We start from the raw sequence: 20773 nt of genomic DNA on the forward strand, positions 1-20773 counted from the left end.
ACGTGCCAAGGGCGCTGGGATCAAGCGTGTTGCTGAATATGAGAAGAAACAAGCAGAAAAGGACGCGTCAACCGATGCTACCCCGCGGGCTGCAGTCTTACCAAAGTCAAAGCCCCGTCCAAAGCCCATTCCAAAGAAGACTCGTGCAAAATCACCCACTCCGCCTCCTGAAGACGATGGATTCATTTCTGATGTCGAGATGGACGACGCCGCCATTGACACCAGCACCTACAACCCAGATCCATCCCAAGCCTCAGAAACAACTGACACCCGCATGGATGGCTCAGAGTTGAGTGAAACTCCTACTTCGCCACCAAAAAAGAAGGCAAGGATCGACAAACGGGAGGGCAAGAAGGTGCCGGCTGAGAAGACTAAGGTGCGGGATGCTATCAAGGTGGCGCAACTGGAAGAGGCAAATGAGCAGGAGACGAGGAAGAAGAGGAAGACAGCCCAACCTCCCAGCACAATAAGCATTGACTCAGATATGGAGTCGAATGTCCTGGTCATTGATGCGACGCCTACAGCAGCTCACAGCAAAAGATCAGCCCTTCAGCAAGCCGATCACTCGGATGACGAACCTATGCTTACTGATATCCCAGCTAAGCCTCAGTGGGCAATGCCAGCATTGAGCAATGAGAACACACCTAAGGCGCGGCCTCGTGGTAGTCAGACTGAGGAAAGGGGTAGCAGGAAGGTGATGGAGAAGGCGAAGGTGAAGGTGACGGAGAAGGCGAAGGAGAAGTCAGATGATAAGGGGAAGGGGAAGCAGCAATGTGATAAGAAATCGGTTCAGCCGAAAAGGTACGAAGTTCCCTTCTTCTTTTCCTGTCGTCACTTGTCCATCAATATCATGCTCACTCTCGATGAAACGACACTTTATTATTTTTTTCTCAGTGATTCTGCTAGTGCTATGGACTCAAAGGAATTTTCAACTGGCATCAATGATTGGGCTGCAAGCATCCCAGAGAACTCAAAGCCTGGTAGCAAGGCCAACACCAGCCAGCCCAGCATTTTTAAAAATAGATCAGCCTCGCGCCGCAATGGATCCGTTCTTCCCCCCCTGACCAATGGCAGCACTCGATCATCGTCCAACTCAGTCCTGACTAACAATGTTTTGATTTCTCACACAGAACCGGTCATTCGCATCAAAGAAGAACCCAAGAAGAACTATCACCTTGGAGTCATTGATGGAGGGCTCTCTGACGAGGATGAGACTCAAGGTCTCGAACGTGAGGCTGCAGTCGCCAGCCCTCCCAAAGGGAAAAAACGAGTTACGAGCTCAGTAAGTGTCTGTTTTGACGTCATGTTTATTTCTACTACTACTGACTACTACAGGCTCTTGTTAAAGATTCCCCCATCAAGCCAATAGCCTGTCAAACTGAACGAGCGAAGAAACCCAGCAATGATGACCTCCCCGAAGGCATCAATCCCAAAATCTGGTGCCGTGTCTTTATCTCGACATACATACAATATGTCGCGACATTGGCGAATCCCTGGGAGGTTCCCGCCAAGCTGGCCTGTGAGAAGATGCAGGTGATATGGGATGCGATCTTTTCCCATATCAGCCACACAGTGACAAGCCTTAGTTCAGTCTACTACATCGTAAGTGCGCTCAATTTTACTAACACAGTACTAACTTAGATCTACTTCAATATAGGCTGTCCAGCGAGTTGCCGACTCCTACCGCAGCAACATTGGCTCCGCAGCTATCGCAATTGTCATTGCGTACTTTGAGTCTCAGGACTCGCTGAGGGACTCTGATGACAATCGTGCGGAATTCGCAGCGTTCACACTCAGCAACCTTCGATTCTTATACAAGAAGGCAAATGGTGATGACAAGTCTGTACGTACTCCTTCCGTCTCAATCAATTTCCGAGTTGTTGTTGTTGTTGTGCTAATGCTTAACGCAGAAATTCCGGGGCCTTTATCAAGGCGCATTTGTTGTGCAAACCTTCGGTGCACACTTCACTGCGACCCGTGGTGCCCAAAAGATACCTGGGGTAGACAAGCCAGGTGTACTAGCAAATCCTGCTGGGGGTCTCGCATTGTCATGTGCTGCGGTAAGTACTCGTCATCCTATTTATTCTCGAAACTCACGAACTGACAATTTTAACTAGGTCGAACGAGCTTTAACTCTCTGGTCTACTCGTACTCTCACCATCAAAATGGTTCAGGCCACGAAGAACAAAACCAGCATCTCGTTGCCGAAGATGATGAATCAGTCGACTGGCAAGGTGTCCTGTCGGCAAACAGGATTCAACGACATCTCCTGGGGTACATCGATGCGCGCCTATGCGAAGGCTATCATGAAGAATCTCCGCGAAGACAAGTTCGAAGTCATCATTGCATCTGCCATGGAATTCTCGAAGAAGAGTCGTCGTCCTGGCGATGACGTTGATGATGCTGCTGTGGAGGATGACCTTGATCTGGATGAACGCGCTCAGCTGGTGGACATATCCGACACCGAGTCCGAGGGAAATGATGGATCTGACTCGGATGTGGAGTAGGAGCCTCAAAGTCGCTTGTTCATTCCTCCTTGAAGCCGGCGCCGGTGATTCTTGTTTTTTTTCGTTGTTTTACTAGTACTACTTTGCACAACTTGAATGCTACTGCATGTGACTTGAACAGATTCTTATCATGCTGCGTTTGACTTATCTCAGTGATTTTATGTCCTTAAGGGTGCGCTCAAGCTCAGTTCAGGACCTTTCAGAGCGTAGTAAAGTAGTTTGAAGTACATTAAGTGGTGCGCATGCAATAAACAGCCCTAAGTCACCCATGCAAAAGTTCAGTTGTTTTTTACTTAATATTGACTTTTGAAGCTTTGGAGCCTGAAAGTACTTTGAAACAGTCTTTCTGCTAGTAGTAGCCTTAGTAGTACCGTACTACTAGTACTTCCTTTCACTTAGCTCTAATAATAAGCACAGTAATCAGAGCAGCTAAGTCACATTCAGCCGAAGACCCTATTACCTTTCACTTAGCTCTAATAATAAGCACAGCAATCAGAGCAGCTAAGTCAGATTCATCTGAAGACCCTACTTGTGGCAAGTCACAATCCCCTTAATGTTTTTTGGCTGAATCCGACTTAAAATATTTATTAAGTGATGCTAAGTTTATCTAAGGTTCATTAAGAATTTTTTTGATTTTCCTGATGTGTATTTATCCATATTCTGAATACCTACAGTTTAGTGCTGCCGAAGTTCAGTTCTGTCCGGTTTTTTCAAAATAATCGAGGACCGAGAACTGAACCTCGGTCAAGTTCACCAAGGTAGGGTGGACTCTGGGCCGGACCACTTCGAATGGGTTCACAATGGTCGGGTTCGAGTTCGAATCAGTTCGAACCACCGAACGCAACATGAAATTAGCAAAATTTTCCAAGTACAAACAATTGTAGTAGGCTAGACTATTCAACAATAAACATTTGAGGAGCAATGAGCTCAGCCTGCACCATTGCTGAGACATGGCCTTGACGGTACGCACTTTTTAACAGTTGAAGTGCCTCGAATGTCTCTGGAAGCAAGCAGTTGCGATGTGTGGTGCCGGTGATGCCACCACTTGAGAATGCCCATTCAGATGCTACCGCAGACCCCTGAATAGCGAGGTAGTCTTTTGCGATGCGAGCAACAGTGGGATACTGAACCGAGTGATGCTTTAAAAAAATAATTGTCAGCTTCAAGTTACACGGAATATTGAGGATATGAGGGAAGTGAACTTACACCCCACCACGCGACTACATTCTCAACATCCTCCAGTGGTGCAGCTAAGTAGTCCTCCAATTCCCGACGAGGCCTTTGATGAGCTGCATCATTTGAGACGCGAGCTTTGATTGCATCGCGCATCCAGCTCTGGCTGTAGGAACCTTGGCGTGAGAGGGATGGTGTAGCAGAATGTGTTGTCGTGGCAGATGAAGGAGGGGCACAATAATACTGATCAAACTAGATACTAAGTTAGTGCACAGACAATTTATTGAGATACCCATGGACTTACCACATCTTCGAGCCATTTCACTCCATCAGCAAAGTCTTGAGACGCCCATTTTGCCTTAGCATAGGCAACTTTGTAGTTAGGGTCGAGGGCTGCATGAAAGTAAGAGTGTCATCAAAATGAGAATGTGTGAATTAAGAATGGGGCACGTACCAAGGCAGATGAAGTAGACATCTGTGTCATTTGTCTTGCGGTACCACTTAGCCAGATTGTCCAGGCTGGATGTGACAGATGCTGAAAGTACGTCGAATGTTGAAGTGCCAGCCATGCATTCCCACATCTCTTGAAGATATTCGAGGACAGGAATGGTGCGCCAGACTGTAGGTTCCTGAGTAGCTGAGAAAGTCTGTTGAGCGTTAGCAGGCTCCTGCGCAGTGTAGTGCTAGTTAATACAGAAGGTGAAAAAAAGACAGTTGAAGGAACTGACCTGTAGCACGTCTCGAATCAACTCCAACTTTGCCCACTCCTGTTGTGTGAGCTTGAATGCCGAATATGTTTTCCCTTGTAAGTTGGGGACTTCTTCGCTGTCATCAGCAAGTTGCGTGAACCTGTTCACTCCCTTAAATTCAAATAAATTAGATAGAACATAACACTTAATATAAAACAAACCTAGTACAGTTGAAGATTGGTGGCCCAGGAACACGAACAAAGAGAGACAAATTGACCGCAGACAACGTGAACTGTACAGTTTATCTACAAATTTCCCACATGCCAAAATTCAGCAGAATTGGAAACACTGCGACTTTCGCACTTCAAATCAAAAACATGGCCATGTCTGGCGGCCACAGCACTGATCAGCTTCTCGCTGACCTTCAAAATGCAATCACAGGCCTGCCATTGACTGTGCCAGAAGGAACGGAGGATAGCCCTCTTGCCACACACCTTTGTGATTTTAATGTTGATGAAGAAGAGGGGCCTATAGTGATTCGAGGCACGTAGATGACGCGGAGAGAGCTAAATGGACAAAGTATATCTCAGTCTCTGGAAACGGACTGTAACATTGGCCAGAAACTATGTACCTAAACAGACAAAGTATCTATGGCTCGTTAGCTTTTGTCAATGGTAGGTAGACGTATGTACTCACATCTCAGTCTCTGGAAACGGACTGAGATGTTCCTACGAAAATGCAAACTCTTATAAGTGCGGATAGAATAGGAATGAAAATTGTAGTCGTATATTGGAGAGCACGAGCCGACGTCAAACGTTGCTCATTCGTTGCTCTTTCGGGATGCGCTCGTAATATGCTATTCCCTCATCGTTCCTATCTCGGATCTGTTGGCCAACGACTCAGCGGATCGCTCGGACTCCAACACTCCCCCTCGAGCGCATTCCAAGCTCATCGAGAGTCGAAGCTTCTGAAGGCGAGGACGTGGGAGGGGTTTTGTGAAAGTGTCGGCAACATTGTCATCAGTGGGGCAGTAGAATAGTTGGAACGTGCCGTTCCTTATGTGGGCACATATGAAGTGATAGCGAATGGATATGTGTTTGGTGCGAGATTGGAATTTTCCATTTGAGGCGAGGGCAATGGCAGCTTGGTTATTGCAATACACATACTGCAGTCACTTTACCCTCGTATAATACGTACAGCCGAGGTTGAAATATCCCTGTTCTACACGGGCCATCCCATGTGGGCCCATGGTATGTAGTATAGTAGATAAGTGTAGACTTTTCTATTGACTTTTGGTAGGTAGTGTATGAAGTATGTGTCTGATATGAACAAGCGGGCCGAGTGGGCGGTGGTGCTGATATATACAGATGGGCCGAAATTCTAAGTATACAGAAGGATCATGGACACAGGTCGGTCAATTGGTCCGTGTTTACATACCAGCTTCCACAATACACCTGCCAGGACCACCTCGGTCAAATATTACTAATGGATTGATCGGTCAATAAGTTGTTCATAGACCATCGGTCATCATATACTTGCCATGACAACCAGTCAGAATATGCTAGGTCAAACATAATGTATAATGATATGCCAGGAACTGGAGTAAACAGCCGCCTTGCAGTGTAACAAGGGCCACCAAGTGTACTTAATCGGTCGAAAAAACAATTGGCCGAGACATATGCACTGGTTTTGCTGATATGATATGCAAATCATATGGAACATGGGATCGGTCACATGCAGAATCAATAGGTCAAACCAACTCAATAAAACGACCGAGATGAATTCTGCCGACAGGCCGGTCGGTCACAAGTATGACCGAGTTACATCTGAACAAACCGAAGTATACTGTGCCGCGCCAACTGCAAACCCGATCAAGATCAAATGGTGCCAACATTTCAATGTCACCGGAGTCAATTTACAATTGAATCAATGCCAAAACAATGAGTACAGAACCAAGTGATTTACAGGAATGGTGAGCCGACCGACACATGATCTATGGAACAACTATATAATCCGCCGGCACACTTATTCGGATGTGAAAGTGTCACCCTGCGTGTCGGGACGACCAGGAGGGCAGGAGGCTGAGGTTTGACCGACTCCAGCAGAAAGAGAGGTGGGAGCAGCCAAAGGGCCGAACACGCCGTTCATGTACCTCATACCAAATGCGGTGGCGGAGGACTCGTTGCCATGGCTGAGCATTGGCGGCGGGAATGATGGATTGGCAATGACCCGCTCCTGCCGAAGTTTCTCAACCAGGCAGACAAGTCCGTTCACCAATGTCACGGTGGCACCGACATCAAGCTGCATGGAGGACAGCTCGGCACACATCGAGGAAATGCGGGTGTCGAACTCCTGTTCCATTGCATTTACCCTGGCGAGGGCATTATTGTCGGCCATTTGCATGTCAGTCACCTGAGTGGTCAAGGCGAGCACGCATTCGAGGATGGTGGGTGTTGAAGGAAGGGAAAGGGGATCGGCTGGAGGAGTTGGTGGGGGAATCGGAATGGGCGCGTCGTCAGTGGCCTCCAGCCAATGGTCAGCAGGGAAGTCGGCTGCAGAAGCTATGGCTCCGGGCTGGTCAACCATGATTTGATCAGCAGGCTCATCCGACATATCAGCGGCGATGTCGGTGTCCCGCTCGGCGTCAGTATCATGGTCCATCTCGACATCATCTTGACTGGTAGCAGACGCTTCTAAAGACCAGGGTTAAAGCATGTTATCGCGAAGCACAAAATCACTTACCGGTATCCGCAGTATCCTCAGATTCCATGATAGGAGTTGGTGGACGTGCACGAGAGGTCGCTCTAGTGGTCTGGGATTTAGCCTTCAACTTGGACGCCGGTGCGGCCTTTGACCGAGGGTGTGACTTTGGTGCCTGCGTTGTTGAGGGACGCCGGGTATCGACTGACACCGGTCGGTTGCACCGCACCTTCATGAAGTAGCACTTGGTGCAGGACTTGATGGCTTGGCCCTTCCTGCCGACCACAACAAAACAAGGCTCCCCTATACATCTTTTGCAAGGTGGAGCGTACTAAAAATAGTTAGTACTCTGCAACTGGCATGGACTTTCCCAACTCACCTCCTCAGCATCGGCCTTCAGTAGCCCACGACCTCTCACAGGCTCGGCGATATTCACAGCCTTCTCCTTGCCTTTGCCCTTTGGCTGGACTCGGCCGATGTTGGCTTCGGCTTCCGGCTGAAGATCGGTGATGTGGGAGGACAGAGAGGACGTAGTAAATCTCACCTGCTTGACATTTTTAGTCATTCCCTGCAAAGGAGTCAGCAATGAGATCGGCACCGAGATTATCACCATGCTTACCTTTGATTTTGGCGCCGCTGCACCTGAAGATTCGATGATCTTGGGCCGCTAAGGTGATGTAAGCAGTCAGTTGGAAATGATGAGAGGAAGACATACCTGTTTCACTACAATGGTCCCTGTTGGCTGCCTGTCCTTGTCCTCGGTGTCGGAGATGATGGCCTTCGACAAACACTTCAACACCTTTTGTTTCTTTCTGCCTGGCTCGGCATTTGGGCTGTCGTCACGGGATCTACGAGTGCCACGGTCAGACTGTTTGCCCTTGTCGGTCATGGTGCCAGTCACGGTCAGATTGTGAGCATGACCGGCACGAGGGAGTGCATCAATCGGCAGAACTGACATCCGTTTGGGAGCTGGGGGTAGGACTGGGGAGAGTGCTGGTGCCGGTGCTGGTTCTGGTGCTGGTGCTGGTGCTGGTGCCAGTGCCGGTGCTGGTTGTACTATAAGAATATTAAGTTACCAATGTGAATCCAAACAGGGCCGACTCACCATATCCAACAGTCTTTGGGAAGAAGGGATGGGACTTCATATGCGGATCATCAACCCGAACACAATTCCATTGAGGAACAAGACCTTGATTGATGGTCGCACGGACCTTGGTGGCTGCAGAAAGAAGAAATGGCGAGATGACTGAGGACAACCTGCCGTGCTGTTGGAGGGCTCGAGACTGTTCATGGTGAGCAGGTACATAATAACTATAGTAAAGCAAAACATGCACCACCTGCCTTGCAATCTCATGAGCCTGATCAACGACTGTCCGGCCATCTGCTTCCCCACGTCCGATTAGGCTGACCAAATCGCGCATCGATATATCGGTGAGCGCCAAAGCATGGTCGGATTCTTGTTGTGATGGCATGGTAGAGAATTGAAATATAAGGGCGACGATGGCACAGGTACTGATGCAACAAAAGGAGAAAAGGATGTGATGAGTATCGACCTACGAACGACTCTGTGTGGATGTTGAAGGAACTTGACAGAAGTTGATGCCATGCAAACCGCCACATTGTAATACCGCTGGGATCGGCCGAGACACGGAAATGGCCGAAGTGTGGTAGCGGGCGTCGGACTTCTGCATTGTTTATTCACCTTACAGTTCAAGCCCTCCAAAGTCGTCAATGTATTCCCACGAGAATGCCACTGACAAAGCTCGCAGGATACAGGACGAGCGTATCAAAGCCGACTGGAACTTTTTCGTCACTTGGGAACAGTGGGTGCCACCGAAGTTGTGTCCGATTCCAGCCACTCAAAATGTGCGGATCCCTGTGGGTAACCACAACATTCACATTCGACCTAACATTACAACTACATCTGGCCTGCCTCAAGTCATGAAATCCAACGTCTCAAGTATGCCATCCAGCCAGCCACATCCTGAAGGACTTCCCAAGAAACATTTGGGCGGTAAAGGTGTGTTTCCTGCTCTATTGACCATTTCTAACGGTTAAAAATATAAGTATTTGACATGTGCTGGAATACTGAGGCTGATCTAGTGCGGACGGTGAACACAACCACTGCAACATCATCGGCCGAACCACAATATGAAGGCCAAGGTACTTCCAGTGCTTTGAGGACATTGCAGGCATCTGACCGAATAATCAGTGTTTGACGTGTGTTGGGACACCGAGGTCGATCCGGCGCCGATCATTGTTGCAGACGCAGCCACACCGCCGGCAGCAGGTTCATATGACCTTTGTTGGGATAGCCAAGGAAGTCCACAGAAGATTAATTTGGCGCCAATCCAAGAGCTGGCAGCTACGAAGACTCACACCTTGGATGTCACCATGCCCCTGGCGGCCAATCAATATGATATGTGTTGGAATAATAGTCCGTCTGTGTCAGTGGATGGATACAGGGGCAAGTGTTGGTCATTACCACCGACCATCACTAACCATCATTCAGGCGATTTCGACATGTGCTGGGAAGATTCAACATCTGGCGGAGATGGTCACATTGACAGTGGGTTAGTCGCTGCACCAACCATCAACATGGTCAACTTAGGTTCATCCGAATTGTGGATGAAATCACTTGTGCTGACAATGACATTTAGTGGGCGACACACCGGTATTATATGATCTGTGCTTTGACACATCCTTGCCGGCCACATCTCCAGGACCAAGGGATGACTCACCGAGTCAGACAGTCAACTTAGGTTTGTCCGAATTGTGGATGAAATCACTCTTGCTCACAATGACGTTTAGCGGGCGACACACAGGTATTATATGATCTGTGTTTTGACGCATCCTTGCCGGCAACATCTCCAGGACCAATGGATGACTCGCCGAGTCAGACGGTCAACTTAGGTTTGTCCAAATTTTGGATGAAATCACTCGTACTGACAATGACATTTAGCGGGCGACACACCGGTATTATATGATCTGTGTTTTGATGCATCCTTGCCGGCCACATCTCCAGGACCGAGGGATGACTCGCCGAATCAGATAGTCGAAGCCAGTGAGGAATTGCTGCGCTGAGCAAATGTGAGGCTTGACAGCATTGACGCTGTTATCGGTAGGTTCATATTTCTTCTGGTCACGAATGTCATCACAACGACCACCTCCCTACAGCAGATGACCCCAGAGCACAATCCATGGATATCTTGGATGCCAACCAGGATTTAATTTCAGATTATCGGTATGCTCGCGATGAATTCCTCGCGGCCAGCGATGACATTGCCAAAATCGAACATCTGATGAACATGCACTGGCAAATTGATGATCCACTGCATATATTACTACTAGCGATGAGGAAAATGGGCCGGGGAGATTCCCCAATCCAGTAGTGTAGAAGACTGAGCAGGAATGACAATGTATATATCAAGTGCACCCAAAACCGAGCACCTGGACCGACAATGTTCCACACATACAATGTATATACTTAAATCATTGATTACCGAGCAGAATGGAACAACCTCTATGACACAAGATGCTGCTGACAACTACATGTAGTCAGCATATCTCTTAGGCTTTTGCCGAATTCGGGTGCCAAGCGCATTGTCGACCTTGCTCCTGGTACTCTTTGCTGGTGCATCGGGAATTGAGCAAGCCACCGATTTGGTGACCTTGGTCTTCTTGGCCGACCGGTCATTTATCGCCAGTGACCGCTCTCTGGGAGCCGTTGTCTTCCTCGGCGATCGGTTATTTACCGCTGGTAATACATCTCGGGCAGCCCTGGTCTTTTTCAGCGTCTGGTCCGGCACTGCGGGGGATGTCCGAATATGTTCAAGACCTTGACGAGTTGAATGTGGGCCGAAGCCATGAACTTGCTGGGCGGTATGATGTGAGCGGGCTGGCTGATACCTGGCCTTCATGCCAATATGGCTACAACTTTCATCTTCTGATCCCTCGGTCACCTGTGCAATGGGCATGCGGGTTTTGCCTGCTGCATAGGCCCCTCTATCATGAGAGACCCGTCTGACCGAATCTTTAATCGGTCGGTCTTCATAGGCCGAGTCTGTTCAGGGTGAGATGATGGCAGGCCGAGTTCTGACTCTCTTGCCAATGCTCTTGGGTGCCGGTCGGTCATCTGACTCCGACTGTTACGCTGACCGTCGGTCGGCGTGTGCGAACTAGGATAGGTCTTCTCAGCGACGGCTCGAGTGAGCCTACTGAAGCTGAGGGTGGTTCTTGGCTTGACAGAATGTCAAGGGTTCCTCCAGTGATCTCGGTAAGACGGCGCTCGTCGAGATACAGGGCTAGCGGATACATGCTAAGTCATATGGGAGCGACTTAGAAGTGCGGTCTCACACAAGGAAGCTGGTAAGGCTTAGTTGAGCAAGTTCTGGGATGAACCTAGTAGATTAAAGTAAAGTCTAAGTACAATAACCTGTCTACTTATATGTGCTACATATAGGTATTCTAGCTCAGTCTGTAATCTATAGTATATCGAGGATCTATGATAACAAGACATGAGGTTCAGATAACATACATGAGGCTTAACCTCTGATCAAGCATGCAGTGCCAAGTGCGACTGCGCATAAGTACATGAGGCACCAAGGACGCTCCGGATCTTCATGAAGCGTCATGCTGTATACATGCGCTGATCTAGGGTGACCATGAGGCGTACAGCCTCCATGGATCAGGCACAAGGCCGTCCAGGCCAGGGGCGGGGTCATAGCGCCAGGGGCGGGGTCACAGCGGTCCAGACCACTGTCTTTCTAGGCGCGGGCAGCGCACCGCCGCGCGGAGAGTCTAGTAGAGCGGGGGCAGGCGTAGGCAGAGCTGGGGCTCCTGTAGGTGTTACGGATGCCTGTAACACTGACGGGTGTCCCACTGGGTCACCTCATGTTGCATTTGCGCCTTTCCTTACATGGTAGGGTGCATGTTTGTTTACCTTCGGCAGAGGCACATCTGCATCGGTCTTGTCAGATTCTTCATTGGCGGAACTGACATGAGCTCGTTTGATGAACCTAGGCCGCACTTTGGGAACTCCGGCTGGTGATGGTGCAGCGGCGGCCGATGACTTTTTGGTTGGCATGGGCCACATGCCCTCATCATCAGCATCACCGTTAGAGTCATCAGACTCTTTGCTGACAGGAGCCCTCATCTTGCCCTTGTCATCGATCCAGGCCTTGAACTTCAATGTGAGCCCTACCTGGTTGTCTTGTCGGTCTAACCAACATTCCAACAAGGTGTTGGCTTCATTCCATTGCAATTTCGAAGGGTCCATGATCTTTGCGTCCTCAGGCAAGTATATGCTGGAGATAAATCTGGACTGTCCCTTCATTATGTCGCTCCAAGGCACTGGGACCTTTGGCTTTCCACATCATATTCCTGTGGCGGTGGGCATCAGATGATGCTGCAGGTTTTCTATCAACAGGCTTACGGTAATGAATGGTGAGAAATGACCGAATCATTCCCTTCTTGGCGTCAAGAGACACGCCCTCAATATCGGGCAACATCGGCAAACCCATGCGGTCCAGGTCGAACTCATGGTAAGGCTTGGGAACCCGGCGAGTGCCTCCGAGCAGCGTGCCGTCCTGGTCTTGATCCTGGTCTTAATGGACGTGACAAATTAAATGAAGCACCTCTGAGATGGTCTTGAGACTCACTGAATGCATCACCTATGAAATCTTCCCATGCCGGTAAGATGACCTGCCAGTCCTTGCATTTCATGAAGCTGGAGCCTATCCCGAGGTGTTCATTGAAGTCAAATCTGCCAAACCATGTAAGCAAAATGACCGACCGACCGACTGTATCAACTTGCCCGGATGTAAGTAGGCCACCCTTCTCATCCTTCCAGGAACCCAATACAAAGAGTCTCATACTGGCCTGAGTAAACATCTCCTTTGTGAAGTGCTTGATCATCTTTTCACCCTTCTTCCTAGCCGTCTTGGCCTGGACTGCGGGGTCAGGTGCTTGATTTGTCCACTCGTCGGCCTTTGCCCGGGCTTCCTCCAACTCATTGTCGCCCAGCCCTTTCATGATTGCCGTCATAGTGGGTTGATACCTCCTGAAGATTTCTTTCTGCTCAGGCTTCTGCCCAGTCTCATCCTCAATTTCTTCATGTATTTGCTGAAGAATGTCGGCCTTGTGCTGCTCTTCAATTACTCGGCGTGCTGTCCATTTTTTTTGCAGCTTCATTGGCGCTTTGGCATTGGCCTTGTGTTTCTTGTAGTTGTGGAACCACTGCCTGTATTTCTGTTTATGATGACTGTAAAGCAGCATGACCCTACATCAAAGCTGAAACACTTACCTCTTTTCGTTGCTTCAAGAGCTCTTGGTCCATCTTTGGAGCCAAGAGTCTGGCTTCTCTGGCGGCCGCTTTGAAGATTTGTCGTCTCTCGGTCCCACTCGCCTTCCCCCAGTCCTCAACATGGGACTGCAGAGTGGTGTTCTCTCAGTCGTTCAACCGAGGCTGATCCCCAGCATTTATCTTCGTCCGAGTCATGTCACAGTAGGTAGCTTGGAGTAAAGGACCTGGAAATGTAAGTGTAGGAGAGCGTTGATGTGGTTGATGGAACGAAAAATGGAAGGAAGCTCATGTGAGTAATGCTTCACATAAGTGACACCCATGTCATAAGTGAACATAAGGGCTAGATTGTGCCGAATAGTGTGAGCCCTATCGCTACAAGACTTATTGAGTGGTGTAGATGCATAGGTGGGTGGGTGGCATGAAATTGGAGGATCTGAAGTGCTCTTGACATATGATATAGACAAATCACTATCGGCCATTGGAATTGCACCATGAATATCCATGCCAATGATTTCCGAGAGATCAAAGTGACTATTACATACTAGGCATTGCATTTGGCAGTTGCATGTAAGCACCAAAATGTCCCAAAGTCTAAGCATCTCACTCCAAACAAGACATCCTGACACTCGCAGCACTACTTCGGTCCATGGTCAAGTCAAAGCCAAAGGCCTGGAGTCCTCCAAAGACATCCTCTTTGGTTCAATGGGAGAACAAAAGAACATCTAGAGGAGATACAGGACGATTTGTCAGAGCTTGATGTTACAACAAAACAACATCGGTTCATTCATCCCCCAGAAAATCGCCTACCAAGCAGCCATCCACCAAAGGACTTCATGTGGAGGGCGACTATGAACACTATGACCTGGGTGAATGCAACTTCGAGCCTTTTTGTGTTCGCAAGTCCATGGCAAGTTGACTGTTCACTTGCCTTGTCCCATGTACTGACACCAAATATCAGAGTCAAAATGACTATTTGCGCGAGTGGCAGCGCAAGACTGAGGACTACTTGGACTTGCTACTTCGGCGAGAGGGTCCACCTCCAAACAGGATGTGCTCAGTCTGTCCAAAGGATGGAGTCTACAGATGTCATGGTTGCATGGGTGAACCTCTCTTCTGTACTCATTGCTGTAGGACAGTTCACAGCCTCATGCCTTTTCATCGGATCAGTCAATGGACTGGGGGATTCTTCGAGGGCACTTCCTTGACAAAGATAGGGTTGGAAGTCCACCTTGGCCACGCGGGCAAGCCTTGTCCCGGACTGACCGACGAGTGGTGCGATACAGATGATGAGGGAGACCAATTGACTGAAGGCCCATGGATACCCTTGGTTAATGATTCTCGGACGACCACGGTGGTAGATACTTCCGGGCTCCACTCCATGATGATCAGCTTCTGTCAGTGCGCTGGTGCACTGAGCCCTGACATGCAACTATTCGAGACCGGCCTCTTCCCTGCGTCTTTCACTTCACCGAAGACAGCATTCACATTTGCAGTGTTGGACAACTTCCTGCTGGACAACTTGGAATGCGGGACATCGGCAATGAACTACTACAGTAAATTAAGGCGAATCACCTCAAGCGTGTTTCCTCATCTGGTTCCAGTGAGTGATGTGGATTTTGAACATTGCATTGCTCACAATGGCTGAAAGGACCGGTACAGAGAATTGATGAGGGTCGGCAGGCAGTGGAGACAAGTGAAGCAGCTCAAGTGGCATGGGTTTGGCCATGAGAAGCGACAGCCGAAGGCAGGGGAGCTTGCACTCTTCTGTCCTGCATGTCCTCAGCCCGGTGTAAATCTCAATTTGTCAGACAGAAATGAGTCCGACCCTGCATGGCTGTATTCCAGATCGTTAGTCATGGATGGCAATTTCAAGGCAGAGCATTTGTATCCCACCAATCCAAGCGATGAGGTGGCATTGACCGATGGCTTGGGCTTCATGGTCGGTGATGCCCGATACAAAATGCATCTATCCCAGGCGCAGGACATTGTGCAAAGGTCAGACTGTAACAACCACTGAGCGGTCAACCAGGCAAATGCCTCGCGCCACAAGCTGGAAGCAACAGGGATAGGCGGATGTGCTTGTGCGAGGCACGGGTGTTTTGTTCCTCATTCAATGGTAGACTTTCAGAAGGGGGAAAGGTTAGCCTTTCAAATTGCTACATCGGCCAGGTTCAACTGATGAGTCGGCCGGCCAAAGGCAGATGAACATGGATTATGCCCTGTGTCAAGCTCTGGGGTACAATACTGATGGGATCAATCGGGCATTCACATTCTATGACATTAATTGTCAATACAACAAGCATCTCAGCAAGCGGATTGAAGAGTCGCCTTATCTTGACCTTCCATGGGGCATGGACATTATTCCTGGAATTGGGCTGTGGCATGTTCACGGCCATCAAGATAAATGCTATGTGAGGTATGCGTCCAACTTCATAACCGGTGCCGCCAGGATCGACGGAGAAATAATGGAGACCCTGTGGGCACCCTTGAACATCATATCACCATCAGCAAGAGGGATGTCCACCCCCCACCAAAAGGAGTGTTTAGACTTTCAAATGAATGACTGTAATTTTATGAAGATGATATGCATCAGTGAGTAATATTATTATACCGAGTTGACAAATCCAAATGCATCTAGGCAAATTCCTTGGCAGAAAATTCAAGGAGGCTGTGCAGGGTGTCCGAGACAGCCAGTATGCATTTGACTGGTTAAGCGAGACCGCCGAGGGTGATACCCTTCACACATGGGAAGCGGAGGCCACTGCTGCTCAGGATGACCGACTTCATAATCCAAGTTCCATGGACATATATGAGGTTCAATTGACAAAATGTATGTTGATTGGAACATCAGTATTTAATATGCTGATATACTTTGGCAAAGTGCCAACAAGAAAACAACAAGAGTTACACCTGCTGAACCGTCAGGCTCAATGGCCAGCCGGTGAGATTCATCGGGGTGCTGCTACTTGGCTAGCCTCTGGAATTATGCTGGAAGAGGCTCAAGTAGCTCTCCTGATCGACGTAAGAAAGCTAGGCAAACGGCCGACCAACACCCAGAAGCTGGCTGTGGCCTGGCGTCGTGACAGATTGCAAGGCCAACTGGATAAATTTGTCAGGGTCGCGGTGACATTTCTCGGCGATGAATTAAATGGCTGTGACCATTTGGATGGCATGACGGTGATGTTGGATACAGTAGAAGCGGATTCTGTCGGGTCATCATCCGAGGATCCCGAGAGGTCAGATGACGAAGACCGATATGATATTCCGGTGAAGTTCAATCCCGAGACCGTGGTGATTCCATTGCCATCAAACATCGGCATTGAAAATGCGCCCTGTGGGGCGTTGCCGACCTCGTGCTGCAAGAAATATTATTGAGAGAAGGCCAAGCAAATGATGCCTTACATGCCATCTGGGTCAACTTGGCCGACAAGGCCGTTCTGTTTCGCACCACGGTTCGGTCGGCAAAATCCCAAGCACAGTCAACCAGGGCATGGGCTTGGGTGCACTCAGTGGACAAGGTCCTACACCTAAACATGCAGATATACTCAAAATGCCGCAAGCAGCTAATCCATCTCGGTGCCGATAACTTATTGTCCAAGTATTGGCTGTTGGAGAAGGCCAACCTCAAGGCTACCATGGTTGTTGCAGACCCAAACGCGCACGGTCAAAGAAATAGCATGTTAGCATGGTTTTGGAGCATTGATGTTGAGGGGGATTCTGCAAGCAATAACTGGATGAATGAATGTTTGCACTTCACCGACTTACCTGTTCCTGTGGGGTGCTAATATACTTACACAATAGTTTACCGTGTCCATTGGCTTAGGACACTGGCACTGCGTGATCATTGGGCAGAGGAGCTGCTGCTGGTTGGTCGGGAAATGACATGGATGGTTGAATTTTTTCTTCATAAATCTCAACAATGGGTAGGCCGAATGCAGGAGGCCGATGTACAGCGCACGGTCGGGCACCGGTGCTATGCTGCCCACCAGGCTCAAATGTATCTCCAACTCTCACAACATGCACAGGACAGCTTTGAACGAATGAAAGGGGTGGCTGCGGTTGTAGAGTGACAGGGGTCCATATGCGGCCGCGACTGCATTCGGACATTGGCAAGTGCCGAAGTGGATTAGTCAGTATCACAATACCAATCCGGATGAAACTTTTTGATCCAAACTACCACCAGCATGTCCAACTCCTCCACACTCCATACATATGAACTCAGTGACTTTACTGCATGGGATGCTGCAAACGTCTTAGAGTTTGCCACTGCCCGATTTGCTGCCATCTGGCTAGTTTGCGACCAGAACCATATACCTCGGACACCAGATTACAAAGCCAGCTTCATCTGGCACCTTCAATGGGAGGCTGATGTGAGTGTCTCATCAATCAGTCCATCAGCCGGTCGGTCAGTCGGTCGGTCGGTCGACATTATGTTGTAACTCATGCCTTTATCAGTGTTTTGTTTTCCCATACATAAACATTTCTTTAGTCCTCAACATTCATCCAACAATGCCCAATCTCCTCCGCACCATCATTGGAAGACTTGCCAGATTCCAAACCGGGACGATCACCGCCAAACAATTGCACAATGAATTCTTCGCACACTGCTCTCTGAATAGCCCTGAACTGAGGGCTATTAACCGAGTTGTGCCTAACTACCGGTACAATTGGTGGAAGGATCGCTTCGACCGGTTGGGGTTGGACCTGCCGGTCTTGAACATCCATGAGGTCATGGAGATGACCCAAGACCACTTCGCACAACTGGTCAGTTATTGCTCTCTTTCTCATGCTGGACTTGCACTTATGGTAATTGTTAGCCGACGGGAGCCATGCTTGTGCCTGGTCCTGTGGTGACTGGGCAGGTGGATGGTGATGCCCTCTTCAATCAAATCGTGGCAGTGAGGGCCCACCTCAAACATCTCGGTGATGCAATGGGTGCTTTGCTGGACCAGAAGACCCAGGTTGCCACTGCAGCTGCATCCACCATGTCCCAACTTGAGGGACCGATTGCCGACCTGGAGGAAGCACTTTTGAATTCTAGTGGGCAATTGTCGGGCAAGGATTGACTTCGCATGGCTTGTGCTGCTCTTTCGCCGATGTTAATTTTACTGTTATCACTGGCATTGTGGACATCATTACTAAATAGACATCGGTAGTATTGCCAAATTTACGTTGATTCTCTAAATGTATATAGTATTACTCAATGAATCTCGGTCATGTCCCATATAAGCTGACAAGTTATTATGCCTGTTGTTCTGCCTCCACAGATGATTTCAATTCCTATTGACTGGGCATTGCATATGACATGCATTGCTGGTGACTTTGTGCACCAGCTCTTTGCTGATCATGTCGGTCTTGCCTCCACTGACATTGGATGTGCCGACCATGCTTGCATGTCAGCAGTTGGCCCAAGTTCTCACCGATGCTTATTTAAACCCAAGTGAGTTATTCCTTGATATTGTCGGTGTTTTGCCAACCGCGTGGCAGTTCAGCTTGATATCGACATGATTCGGTATAATGAGGCACTTAACAAACGCTCCACCGGGCGGATCACAAAACATGAAGAGGCTCTACTCCAAAGATTTCCTTATCGTTCCAAACAATTGCTTGACAAGCCCTCAGTGCTTGTTGATTCAGGCGGTCATATCATCCTATGGTACCTTCCAGATGCCATCAGCCCGTGGATTCAAGTAAGCCCCATGCATTGTTGCTTGTCAGTTGACATTTAGACTGACCGATGAAGGTTCAATGATACAGCGAGGCACGAACAATGCTCCTGACTGTATCTATAATTGTTGTAAGGTCGCGCGTTGCCTAGTCTGCTATACTTGAGACGACAAGTGCGTTCGACCCTAAAGGGGAAGCGAGTGCAGCAAGGATCTAGAGGTATGCGCTGAAAGCGCTACTGGTTGGCCAATGCGAAGCGCGGGAAAGCGCAGGTGCGCGCGAGGCGCGAGAATGCGCGAAGCGCGGGAATGCGCGCGCGTGTATGCGGAAACAAGAGAGGGTAAGAGTGAGTTTGCTTAGGTGATGATATGATGTAAGACAAGAGAAGGGAGATGCGAGGTGTAAACAAATAGATTTCTACTATGTTCTGCTAGGTAAATAGTGGGTAGTGACCAGTAAGTCCTCTGTCGTTCTGGTGGGAGAGTAAGTTTGTTGGGAGTCCCCTCAATAGTATGTACTGCTTGCGCTTAAGTATGGCGCCTAAGCGCTGTCATGCGGAGCCGAAGTGCTACCGAGTAAGGTATGTAAAGATATATGTAAGTAAGGGTCCATGATAAAAATAAAGATGGAACGATAAGCAAATGTGAGAATTGGAAATATACGCACTAGGGAACTTGGTGGACAGTGGATGGATGCTTCCGGATGGCTGGCGCTATAGGGCGCTCAAGCGCGGGAAAGCGCGCGCGCATATACATCGTGAAGCGCGGGAAAGGTACGCGCGCATGGCGCGCGTTGTGCGGGAAAGCTGCGCCTCATATAGAGATAGCTGCAGGTAGCACACAGAGTGATGCTACAAGTTCGTGCCATGTACTCCCCAGTGAAAACTGCCATATTGCACAATGAGAGGCATGAGTCTCTACACCGATCAGGCCGACATGGAAGACGCCACCGTCGGCATGGGTCATCTTCTGAAGAGAAGCATCACCAGGGGAGAAGAGACCCAATGGCGAACTTTCCCTGGGTATTTCCATAAGAGTGACCGACGCCCATTAACCCCAGGATGCATCAACATAGCTCCTTGCTGGTTCCAGCAAGGCCGAGAGGTGAGGTCTGGGTGTTCCACTATGATCTATTTACTCACTCAGCTGTTCCAGCTGCATGGTTTTCCTCCCAACAGTGTGTTCTCCCCCAAGGTGTTGGCTGCATTGAAGGGCGAAGGTGGTCCTACAGTCATAACATCCATGCAGCACTCAGCACTCCTGGCCTCGGCGGCTCTTCAGGTGATGCATCCAGAGTTGTATTGGGCCTCAGTTACCACGCATATAAAACTCGCTTGGTGGGCCATGGACAACGGTCACAATGACATATACACTCGTCTGCAACTTTGGGCCTCGGTCTTCAACTGCACAGCCGTCATTTGTAACAGGCAATGCCCTCTTCACGGAGATCCAAGATCTGCTCCCGAAGGGTTCGACATCATGACCAGTGTTGGCCACTATTGTGATGGGCTGATGACCCTGTCCAACCTCAGTATACAGTTGCGATATAAGTCTGGCGCCATTGTTGCTTGCTCTGGACACCTTGTCAGGCATGGAGTCACATGTACTAGTGATCACATTGTGTGGGCATGGTTCATGCGCGATAGCCTTCACAACTTTGTGGGGACACCCCGGCCACAGTATGCGAAATATATGGATGTTGATCGTTATGTCTCGGTTACAGCCTAGTCGGAC

The 20773-nt window shown here is 49.1% G+C and overlaps 8 protein-coding genes across 8 annotated transcripts; 5 read left to right on the plus strand and 3 right to left on the minus strand.

Annotated features, from left to right (window-relative positions):
• Window positions 1-1344: 1344 nt before the first annotated feature.
• F5147DRAFT_567354 (uncharacterized protein) lies at window positions 1345-2507 on the plus strand (the record flags this gene model as incomplete). Its single annotated transcript, XM_041430848.1, has 4 exons — window positions 1345-1606; window positions 1785-1843; window positions 1911-2060; window positions 2118-2507. Coding segments are annotated over 4 exons (861 nt in total), but the record flags the coding sequence as incomplete, so codon positions are not given.
• Window positions 2508-6394: 3887 nt separating this feature from the next.
• On the minus strand, window positions 6395-8360 carry F5147DRAFT_648607 (uncharacterized protein; the record flags this gene model as incomplete). The annotated part of the gene is made up of 7 exons (XM_041433291.1): window positions 6395-7062; window positions 7112-7298; window positions 7449-7637; window positions 7689-7736; window positions 7785-8125; window positions 8175-8288; window positions 8327-8360. The coding sequence occupies 7 exons, from the start codon at window positions 8358-8360 to the stop codon at window positions 6395-6397; spliced, it is 1581 nt and encodes a 526-aa protein (XP_041297878.1).
• Window positions 8361-8800: 440 nt separating this feature from the next.
• On the plus strand, window positions 8801-10461 carry F5147DRAFT_648608 (uncharacterized protein; the record flags this gene model as incomplete). The annotated part of the gene is made up of 7 exons (XM_041433292.1): window positions 8801-9089; window positions 9173-9232; window positions 9282-9638; window positions 9730-9831; window positions 9944-9982; window positions 10032-10133; window positions 10247-10461. The coding sequence occupies 7 exons, from the start codon at window positions 8801-8803 to the stop codon at window positions 10459-10461; spliced, it is 1164 nt and encodes a 387-aa protein (XP_041297879.1).
• A 156-nt stretch (window positions 10462-10617) lies between these two features.
• On the minus strand, window positions 10618-11046 carry F5147DRAFT_648609 (uncharacterized protein; the record flags this gene model as incomplete). Its single annotated transcript, XM_041433293.1, has 1 exon — window positions 10618-11046. One exon carries the CDS (start codon window positions 11044-11046, stop codon window positions 10618-10620), a length of 429 nt encoding a protein of 142 aa, XP_041297880.1.
• Window positions 11047-11789: 743 nt separating this feature from the next.
• Window positions 11790-13852, minus strand: F5147DRAFT_768379 (uncharacterized protein; the record flags this gene model as incomplete). The annotated part of the gene is made up of 6 exons (XM_041440957.1): window positions 11790-11927; window positions 11988-12350; window positions 12394-12674; window positions 12730-13318; window positions 13374-13499; window positions 13574-13852. The coding sequence occupies 6 exons, from the start codon at window positions 13850-13852 to the stop codon at window positions 11790-11792; spliced, it is 1776 nt and encodes a 591-aa protein (XP_041297881.1).
• A 668-nt stretch (window positions 13853-14520) lies between these two features.
• F5147DRAFT_768380 (uncharacterized protein) lies at window positions 14521-17443 on the plus strand (the record flags this gene model as incomplete). The annotated part of the gene is made up of 8 exons (XM_041440958.1): window positions 14521-14973; window positions 15022-15376; window positions 15403-15512; window positions 15575-15965; window positions 16012-16203; window positions 16255-16707; window positions 16761-17117; window positions 17175-17443. 8 exons carry the CDS (start codon window positions 14521-14523, stop codon window positions 17441-17443), a joined length of 2580 nt encoding a protein of 859 aa, XP_041297882.1.
• A 114-nt stretch (window positions 17444-17557) lies between these two features.
• On the plus strand, window positions 17558-18439 carry F5147DRAFT_768381 (uncharacterized protein; the record flags this gene model as incomplete). The annotated part of the gene is made up of 3 exons (XM_041440959.1): window positions 17558-17786; window positions 17863-18137; window positions 18191-18439. The coding sequence occupies 3 exons, from the start codon at window positions 17558-17560 to the stop codon at window positions 18437-18439; spliced, it is 753 nt and encodes a 250-aa protein (XP_041297883.1).
• A 1500-nt stretch (window positions 18440-19939) lies between these two features.
• F5147DRAFT_768382 (uncharacterized protein) lies at window positions 19940-20767 on the plus strand (the record flags this gene model as incomplete). The annotated part of the gene is made up of 2 exons (XM_041440960.1): window positions 19940-20143; window positions 20195-20767. 2 exons carry the CDS (start codon window positions 19940-19942, stop codon window positions 20765-20767), a joined length of 777 nt encoding a protein of 258 aa, XP_041297884.1.
• Window positions 20768-20773: the final 6 nt, after the last annotated feature.

This window comes from Suillus discolor, assembly GCF_016758755.1.
Source record: "Suillus discolor strain FC423 chromosome Unknown F5147scaffold_5, whole genome shotgun sequence".
Classification (NCBI taxonomy): domain Eukaryota; kingdom Fungi; phylum Basidiomycota; class Agaricomycetes; order Boletales; family Suillaceae; genus Suillus; species Suillus discolor.